At 41.1% G+C, this 10,153-nt stretch overlaps 1 protein-coding gene across 1 annotated transcript in view; it reads right to left on the reverse strand.

Annotated features, from left to right (window-relative positions):
- Nucleotides 1–9,505, reverse strand: part of ADCY10 (adenylate cyclase 10 (soluble)) — a 59,903-nt gene extending 50,398 nt beyond the window's left edge. The window contains exons 1-7 of the mRNA XM_012728911.1: nucleotides 9,358–9,505; nucleotides 8,463–8,567; nucleotides 7,203–7,241; nucleotides 6,854–6,997; nucleotides 4,804–5,009; nucleotides 3,570–3,666; nucleotides 2,008–2,096 (exon numbers count right to left, since the gene is read on the reverse strand). Of these exons, the coding sequence (XP_012584365.1) occupies nucleotides 2,008–2,096; nucleotides 3,570–3,666; nucleotides 4,804–5,009; nucleotides 6,854–6,997; nucleotides 7,203–7,241; nucleotides 8,463–8,567; nucleotides 9,358–9,505 (828 nt within the window). The remainder of the gene's footprint in view (nucleotides 1–2,007; nucleotides 2,097–3,569; nucleotides 3,667–4,803; nucleotides 5,010–6,853; nucleotides 6,998–7,202; nucleotides 7,242–8,462; nucleotides 8,568–9,357) is intronic.
- Nucleotides 9,506–10,153: the final 648 nt, after the last annotated feature.

Raw genomic sequence — 10,153 nt, forward strand, 5'->3', positions numbered from 1 at the left:
TGATCTCTGTTGAACTGAGTAGCTGAGACATGGAGAGATAGAGGAGTTGTTCCAGGAACACATAGATGACATCAGTAAACTAGAAAGCAAACCTCCAGACTCAGAATCTGACATGCTGTAAACCACATGCCTGGCTTCTCTGGGGTGGAGTATCATCAGCTCCCCTGTTCTCTCTAAGCCTTTCACAATGGGCACAGGAGACAAAGGAGAGAGCTCCCAATAAGCCCTGCCTAGCATCATCCCTGAATTCTGTTAAATTGAGTACACAGGAGCCAATAGGGAAAAATCATTGCATTTTCTCCTGCCAAAGGGCACAAAAGATTCAGGTTTTCCAATGACAGTGTGAAACCCATCCTGGGGTGAGAGAGGGAGCTGTGTGGAGGAATTCCTGCAGCTGGCTTCCTGACTGAGCCAGAGAGTCCTGAGGCAGTGTTGTTTTATTTACTAATATAAAATTTAATAATTTCTAACTTATCAACGTGCTGATTTTATTTTTCAAATGAAATTATTGGTAAATATCTATAATATCAATGGTTATCAAATATAGTGATTAATTAAATCATGAAAGATTATTCCATCTGACCATATGTTCTGAGTTTACATTTGCAAAATGCAACTCCACTCTCTAAGGATCTCTGTTCTTTAGCAGCAGAGCATGTCTTGGTAAAGTCCTGAAAGTGTGTCTTTTACTTCCTTGCATTACTTCACCCAGTGTTCATTAATTACCCACAACTTTCCAGATGATGCATGGAATCTCTTTTGTAGCCTATTCCTGTTGGTCTTGCTCTCAGCTTGTTGCAGTTGAAGTTTGTGTTATATCTCTTGGAAGTTGGGTGGGAGGAAGGGGTGACTTTCTCCAGTTGAAAGAGTAGAACAATGTAGATGCTAGAGTGATGTTTTAAAACTGGGTTGAAGATGGAAGGTGCATTCTGACACCCTTCAATCCACACTGAAGGCAGCTGCTCACTACTCAGGCTTGTCCAACAAAGATTTCCCCCAGGACACAACAGCATTGTGATGCAATGGAAGACTGAAACTGGTATCTCTTAGGAAAGTGTGTGAGGCCTGTGCAAGATATGGGGGCATCAGATAGAGCAGGGTTCACATCCTATCTACTTTGCAACCAAAGTAAGGTTCCTCAGATACTGCTGGTCTCCATTTCCTATGTAAAGTGGGGATAAAGATAGCTACACCAAGGATTGTGAATAATAAATAAATAAAATAGCATTTGGCAAATGATGAGAACTGAGAAGCCATTATAATTCACATAGATCAATACATTTGAGAGAGGCTAAATTCTAAGGCAATTAAAAGAGAAAACCATTAAGGGTTGCAGGTAGTTCTGAGTGTCCTAATTATCTGGATTGTTAATTTTTAAAGTTCACAACCTAATGAAAGGAACTTAGAGAAACAGTGCACCAGTGCTCAACCACTTGATGTCTTTTTTGTGATGTGGCATGTGGAAAGAGTAGCCACGCATTCTTTTATACTTGGGACACTGCTAGTTTGCCCAGCGGTAACAGGCATTGCAGTTCCAGCTTATGCCTACTGTTGCAGTGTAAACAGGAATAACGTGCATGTAACTTTAAAAAGTATCCCAATGTGAACCATGCATTGAAGAGTCCCTTACCTCTTTTAAAATATTTTGTGAGCTACTGGTTTTCTCCTCTTTCCAACTGTTCAATCAAAAGACAGCTCAGGGCCCTCCCTGGTGGTGCAGCGGGTTGAAGCACAGCACTAACAAGCTAAAGCCACTTTAGCATTAGTTTGATCCCCACCTGCCCTGGAGGAGACCCACATGGCGAGACAGACCTCTCCTGGCCTGCCCACTGCTCCCCTCAGCGGTGCACTTTGTGGATCTTCCTGTTCTGCTCCCCACTCTGTCTCTGGTGAATCCTCTCACCTTCCCTGCACCTTTGGCCTATACCCCAGTACTGTATGCATAAATAAATAAATCTTTTTTTAAAAAAAAAAAAGCTCAAAAGACAACAAATCTAATGAAAGTACCTGCTTCAATATGCTTTCCATCACATACTTTTGTAGGGATAGTTCCAGCTCAGGATCAGACTCTAGCATGCACGCAAGCCTCAGGAGGTCTGCAAGGGATGAAGGAGGGATGGGGGTGGTGGGCTTGAGTCTGCAGTGCTAAAGAAGCCTCCCGTGCTAAAGAAGCCTCCCTGTCCTCAGTCCCTGGGCAATGATCTTCACAGTTCAGTAAGGACGCTGGGACAGAACACGCAAAGGGAATGGGAAAGTCAACAAGAAGCTTTAAGAGGTGTGGGTCCCTAAAATTCAGTTGCATGTAGCTCAAAATCCAATTCTCAGTTGCATAAAATTTTGAATCTAGGAATATTTTCACCTTTGGACTTGAGCTAAAATTGTTGTTACAGAAGATGGAAATCTGTGTCTCTATCACATTCCTTAGCTCAGAATAAAGACCCTAATTTTGTCCAATTGGCTTTAGACTCCATATTCATGAATCGCTCTAGGTTTCTAATTAGACTTGTTTTTTTCCCCCCCTAGCTTGTCTGATGTTAATTTGGTTGTTTGACTAGCCCAAGAAGAACTTAGAAGTGGGGAACAGTTTTTCTAATCAGTCATATTCCATGTAGAGTTCTGTGTTTAGTCTTCTTAGTAAGACTACTTTTTCTTACCACAGACAGACAGAGGTCTGACAATAAGGGATGATAGTGATGGAATGAAATGCATGCTAAAATTGAAAAGGCAGCGGGAGTAAGAGTCAGAGTAGCTGCTAATCCAGGTTTAACAACAATTCGCAGTGTGACTTGGACAAGTCACCTTGCTGCCCCCCTGTCTGTTGCCTATTTCTTCACCTGGGGGGAAAAACAAAACAAAACAGTGGAGTTTTGCTAACTCTTCGGAAATGATTGATAGTTGTAATTACCAACATTGAAGGGAAATTAAACAAAGGACACTGAAAGGGGGTGGCTTGAGGGGCAAGAACAAAACTAGTTCTTGAACCCAGAATAAGAAGAGAAGGTTGTTCAAGAACAAGAGTATCTAAGGTCAGCCACCTTAGTGGTCTGAGGAGGGGTCACCTGGTGTGGCAAGTTGATAGTCATTAGTGGGCTTGACATAAACATTTTCAGCAGCTAGAAGAGGGTAAAGGGTAGATACCAGGGGTTCAAGACTGAAGATTATGCAAGTATGTGTCCTGGCCAGCCCCATGGGTGCAATCAGTATTTATTGGGTGAATAAATAAGTGAGAGAATGGAAGAGGAGGCACATATATGCAGATTACTCTTCTGAGAAGTTCCATGATGATGGTTAGGAAAGAAAATCTTCTCTTAAGAGAAAATGGTTAGGATTCCTAGCAGCTTTAGCTTTTCCTTCATCCTACAGGGCACTTGCAAATATATGGAAGATGAGGGACAGGAGTCAGTGTCAAGGGAGAGGGAGGACTAAGGAGCCTGTTCTTAGAATTGCTGTGTGTGGACATAGGTGTCCTGCTCAGGACAGCGAGCTGGAGGGAGTCACTGGTAATGGTGCCCCGTAAGACCTGTTCTGCCACTGAGAGGGGAAAGCTCTCGTAGAGGAAGAGTACTTACTTTTGTGGTCACCAGAAGGATAGTAATCCATGAAAGTCATACACTTTGTGAAAAATTCTTCAAAGTTAAATGTAGGGGGTGGTTTTAGGAAGTTAACCTAAATTTAAAAAAATGAGAAACTTATTTTGAGGGTTCTAATCTGTTCTTTGGTACAGGCATGTCTCTCATCTTGGCTACCATCTGGATGTGTTTTCCATCTTTCCTTCCCATTTGCCATGCAGTCCTGTTCTGATTCAGTCAGTGGCTAACTGTTAGCTATCCCCAAGACCTGTCACTTGGCCTGTGGATTACCTGGAGCTGAGGTCAATCAAGGCCCTAAAGCCTCTTGAAATATTTTATCACACTCTTAGCTACCTGAAAGAATGAAAGGGAGGTGGATCTTATCCATAATCCTTATTTCTAGGACTAAATAAACTTTCTATTAGAGAAACCTACCCAAATGGCAGAGCAAAGATGCTTTCATTGCAGAGCATCTTTATCATATGAATAACATCCTCATTATGTGAATCTACCTCCACTCTCCTTGAAGTCCCAGGCCCCTATCCTGTTCCTTAGCTAGAATAAATACCCTAATTTTGTTCAGTTTGGCTTTAGACTCCATAATCAGATGATTCTCTCTAGGTTTGTAACTACACTTATTTTTTTCCCCCTACTTTGATTGTTTGACTAGCCAAGAAGAACTTAGAAGGGGGGGGAAGCAGTTTCTCTAATCAGTCATATTCCACAGACTGTTCTGTGTAGTCTTCTAGAGACTGCTTTTCATTAGCCACAGCACTTTCTACTGGACAGAATCAAGGGAAAAGTTTCTCTTCCCTAAATCTTGTTGGCTCTATTGGCTCCAATTCTCACTGTTCAGTGATTCTTCAGGGAACGAAGTGGGGATAGGTGAAGGAAGAGGGAGAATGGATAGTACAGGGAGGGTCAAAAGAAGCTTACATACTACTTTCCCTCTGTACTTTTCCCTCCCTAGGGGACACTTCCTATTCCTTAAGAAAGAACACTAGCCTCCCCTCCCCCAAAGGCTTTAATCCCCTAATTCCACATCCACAGAGAAACCCTAAATTTCTTCTTAAACTCATGAAACTCGGCCCCTCTCAGACATGTCCTGGACTAAGGGCCATCAGGAGAGCGGTCGCCAGTCATGTCTCTAGCCCCAGAGCTTCCTGGAACTAGTTTACTGGTGGGTGGCCCCAAGGCACAAACTGGCAGGATGTCCTGCCAACAGCGCTGTCACCTTAACTGCTCTCTGGTCAGGGATCCTCTCGATTTCAATCATGTTGCGGTCGCAGAGCTGCCAGCAGTTTGGTGACAGAATGACATCATTCATCTGGGCCATGTTCTGTGCCAGGCGCACGTCTTCCACGGCCTGACCAATCACCAGAAAGAAGTTGCGTGTTTTATCTCCAAACACCAGCATCGTGATGTGGCCGGCAGCCAGGCCTGCAAGAGGGCAAACTGCAGGTCTGCACAGGATGTTCTGGGTTATTCCCCAGCAGCAGGTTCTTAGAAAACTCAGAATCTTGGGGTGACTGCACCACTTTAGAAAAAAAATCAACTTCTAAAATGTTCATTCTAAATTCAGTTTCTAAAATCACTTCAGGGCTCAAGTCTTCCCAAACTCTACTTTTTCTCATGAAGCTAGTAAGTCCTTTCTGTGACATTTAATGCCTTAGGTAGCTCTCTCTGTCCCCAAAGTTATGTTATCCTTTTCCAATTAATTTATTAATTTTATTAATTTCATTGTTAATTATTAATTTATTAATTTTAACTTAAGGGCAACAGAGAACAACTTTAAAAATCCCTATTTGGGACCCTCCTTGATGGCACAAGGGATTAAAGCATAGCGCTATGAAACTATCGCAGCCACTGCAGCACGAGTTCGATCCCCAGCCAGGGAGGTGACCCACATGGCACAGCAGACCTCTCCTGACCTGCCCGCTGCTCTCCTCTGCAGTGTATTTCAGTCTATCTGCCTGTTCTGCTCCCAATTCTGTTTCTGATGAATCCTATTACCCCCCACACCTCTGGCCTGTACCCCAGTTCTGTAAGAATAAATAAATAAATCTTTTTAAAAAATCCTGTTTGAGGAGCAATTACATGGAAGTAGGACTGAGGCATTAGCTAAAAAGAAACCCTTGGAACTGCCTGAGGGAAAAGGTGGGGGAAGTGAGGGGAATTTCAGGTTTTCCACTCCAACAATGTGTCCTCCAGTTGTTCTCCAGTTGGGAGCTGAAGGTTTTAGTGCTCAACCAAAACAAGACAAGATGTTGTACAATGTGACATGTACTGAAAATGTCTATAAAATAATCTAAACTTGTCATCATTGCTTTCTGCTTGCTGAGTTCTCAAGGCTGAGGTGAGCAAGTGTGTCTGTGTGGGGGGTTTGTTTTCCCTCTAAGACACAGAGCTGTTTAGAATCATTAAAGTAACTGGTGTCACCTTTCTGCCACTGACTGGCAGATACATGAAGGGTTTGTATCCAAGTCATCCTAATGCTCAATATTGTAATGACTTGGACTTTTTCCAAAAGAAAAATTATTATATTTGGAAATTATAAATAAGCTAAACAAAACTTAGCCCATTGGATAACCACTCTGATGTTCTCTTCACCTCTGACACTTCAGAATTGATGGTGTACAGAGTTAAATTAGGCACAAGCTAACACCAATAGTAACACATCGTTTCTGCCTCTCAGGACCTCATTTCTCACACTCCAGATAGATAACATGATGCCGAAAGCCCAGGACTGTGATGAAGCCAAACTGCTGTCACATGTGTGCTGTCTGCAGCACAATACAGATATAAATATGGCTGTTACATGTATGAACTTAAAAAGCCCTCCATTATAGTAGGACTCTGTTGCAGGTTCTCTTAAGCTTCTCTTGCATATTATTCTTACAAGGTGGGTGAAGTGCTGTCTTATGCTATTTTTGGACCTATTGATATGTAATTACAAGCTGCTCCTTACTGACAGCAGCAGAACCTAAAAACAGTAACAGGAATTTTAATAATAAAGACTGCATTACAGCATAGTTATGATATGCCGGATACTGTACTTAACCGTTAAAGTTTTGTGAGAGCCTGTGTGGTAGATATAAATGTTAACCTGAAAGCTGTTAAATGAGGGAGCCATAATTTGCATTCCAGTTAGCCAAATTCCAAAGTCCAAGATGTGATGATGGATTAAGCCATTATGATCTGAGTTAACTCTTTAGGACAGAGATGCCTCAAGAATCTCAGCCTGTATCCAAACTGTTGTAGCATTTCTTTTCTCAAACGCTTACCTATCTTGACTCGGACATCCAGGCCTTCTTGACATTCCTGGGATTCAAACAATCCATGGATCTCCAGGCTACACTTAATGACCACTGTTATAAAGTTTTTCAGTTGCCTTCGCTCCACTTTCCACAGGGCTAGCAAGGCGTCACCTTGAAAACACAAAAGTGGAGAGGGCATGTCATGGCCTTCCCAGGAGATCAGTCTATTTTGTAACAAATCTGTACAGAAACTTCCTCTTCAAACATTCCCCAGTCCCATCTCTTGGCCCCTGTGTTCTCTGAGATTCCCCCTTTTTCAGGGTTCCAGAAACCTGGAATTCCCTTCTGATGCTCCCATTTCAGTATGCCCTCATACCTGCAAATTTTAAGATGTCACCTCCAAAAATCAACACTTCTAAGGAAAAAAGAAAATAAGTTGAATCAAACTCAGATCTCTTACAGCTAACAGAAAGAATTTATTCTTGTGAACCTACCCCCCCAAACACCTATAGTATTATAAACCACTGTTATCTCCTAAAAAAATTATACTTAAAAGAAGAGTTCACATTTCATCAGTGGAATGGAAATTAAGTCAAAAGAATAGTATTTAAGGAGTAGACCTATGGTGAAGCTATCATTTCAGACAAGTCACTTCAACTTGTTTGTTTCCTCCACTGTAGAATGTGTGCCTTGAACTAGATTATGTACCTGCTCCATTTATGTGAATGGGAAAATAGAACAAGAAAGGTGGGATTCCTGATGAGGCCTCGAGATAGCTACTCTAGTCCCTAAGTGGCAGAATGTTTTCTACTGATGAATATATATTCTGAGCTAGAGTTTGAGTGAGTGAGTGGTTGAGTGACAGGACTCCATAACAACTAAAAATCAGAAAATTGGGAAGCCAGTGCTATGTAAGTCAACTGGCTTTTATTACTGACTTGTATTTAATTTATTTACACTTTATGACATGAATGGAGACTTTTTTTCTTATTTAGTTATCACCACAAATTTGGTGAGCACTGTTGTGTTGAGAGGGTTGCAAAAGAGGAATTAGATAAGTTTCTGCTTTTAAGGAAAATTATATTTTGTTTAGCGCATGATAATAAGATATTGGTATGGAACTTATGGTTGATAAAATTCTAGACCTAGAGTTTGCCTTAATAGAGTAAATACTTTTCTTCATCAATAGTTCAAATTAATAATGCAAACAAGATGGCAGGCAAAGATTGAAAAGAAGATAAAACTTTTCAATCAATTGTGTTTCAGAATTTATTAGATTTACTTTTAAGTTAACTATACATCACTTTTCTATTCATAAACATTCTCTTAAGGACTACATTTGGGCTACCACTGATTTTTTTTTTTTTTAGTTACCTAAAACATTACTACCAAAGTTCTAAAAGTAGTTTCTAATTGGGTCTTTTAATATAAAATGTTCTCTCGAATAGTTTGTTTAGTGAGGTTGTGCTTAGACTCACTTGTACTGCATTATATTTCAAATGAGACTGGTTTCACACACAATTCATGGAGGAAATGAAGAGTACCAAACAATAGTACTATATCAGGCTATAATCACCAAGTAGAGAAAAACAATGAATTGAAATAATAATAAACCAGAATGTTACGGGTTACTTACTCTCCACTATTGCACTTATGTAGTGGTTGAGGATCTCTACCAGCTGTTCAGCCCCTCGGTCCATATACATTGCTGTGCTGAACTTTTCAGTCATTTCAGTAAAACCTGTAATAAAGATTTTGTAAACAACAACAAACAACAACCCTGTAATAGCTAATTTCCTAGGCTACTTGGAGGGACCAAACAGAACAGCAGAATACCACACCAGAGAATAGTAGTTCACAGCTCCGAAGAACTAAGAGGAATTCTTCTTAATGATCTTTGAGGTTGATCAAGTCTAACACCTGCATTCTGTCTCTGCTTGTTGTTAGGGCTCAGGGAGAAGCACCAGACACCTCTTCCCTCTAAATTTTTCAGTGTCTGTAGGGATGACGGCACTTTGACTGGATATAGAACTTCCATTCTATAGTAATGAAAAATCAAAATTCAAACACTGCTGAAGAGGTGGCAAGTATCCCTTAAGATGTAAACGAACATCTTAGGCAGAGAGATAAGGATCTGGAGAAGCCCTTCCTTGAGGTCACTTTTGCCTGGGATCTGTGTAGGGCTTGGGCAGGGGGTTAGCCAGAGTGTTAGCCAGTGGCATCAGGGCCAGGATACTGGAGTCAAAAGTTACAGGAGAAAAAATAAAAGTTCCAGGAGAGGGGTAGGGCATCTGAAGGATTTTCCCATGACTGGGCATGCTAGGTAAGAGAAAGTGAGAGAGTTCCAGGTACATAAGTTACCTGTCCGCCCTCCTGCCTTTTCAGTAGAACTATCTTCTACTGGACATTTGCAGCAAGAGCTCCAAAATCACTCCTGACACTGTAGACAAGCTCTACATGTGAATTCAATACCACCTGTTGTGTACCCATACTCTACATCCCTGAAATATCAACAAACATTGATTGCTTGCCTGAAATATCAACAAACATCAAGACTCCATCAAAATAATCTACAGACGGTAGCTCTGAAGAGAAATCTCCATAGACAATGAGGTCTGGCAAATGAGCAGCTATTCTGACAATGGCTCGATCCTGTGACTCTTCTCGTCGTGAATTCATGTTCAAAACAAATGTTCAGGATTTCGTGGTCACAGTAAACAGTCCCCAAATAGACCTTCTGGAAAAAAAAGCTGGGAATGAAGGAAATCTGACATATTCATTCACTCACTTTCCTACTTTTTTTTTTCTGTTGCTGTGTGCTGATCTCTTTTAAGTAATTAAGTGGGGCCAATGTCTAAGTTAATTGATTCATACTTCAAAAGAGCTAATTCTCTATAGAGGGCACCCCCAAACTGAGCCCCCAATCTAAACAGCTCCTACAGGAATGAGTACCATTACAAACAGGCAGGGGTGAAAGGCTCATCCATTTTCATGAAAGGGGCATCCTTTCTGTGCCAGTCTTGTGGCAGAGAGCCCAGCGATACTGACCCCTTATTTAGTCTCCTTTCCTTTCATGTTTCTGCTTCCCTTCCTTCTATTTTTTCGTCTCTCATCTTTTTTGCTCTCCTTTTTGAAAACTAAAAAGCAATGTAGATATAAATTTTTGTATGAGCATTAGGTGATTAGCAAAATGAAGTATTAAAGATAAGCAAGAGGTGATATGTATAATGGCAGAGCTTAAATAAATAGAATTCAAAAGGGGGTGTGATTGTGTGTGTGTGTGTGTGTGTGTGTAAGGCTTTAAGTGTAAAGTGGAAGGGAGTGTTG

Source organism: Condylura cristata, unplaced genomic scaffold, assembly GCF_000260355.1.
Source record: "Condylura cristata isolate star-nosed mole 26May11 unplaced genomic scaffold, ConCri1.0 scaffold00024, whole genome shotgun sequence".
Classification (NCBI taxonomy): Eukaryota; Metazoa; Chordata; class Mammalia; order Eulipotyphla; family Talpidae; genus Condylura; species Condylura cristata.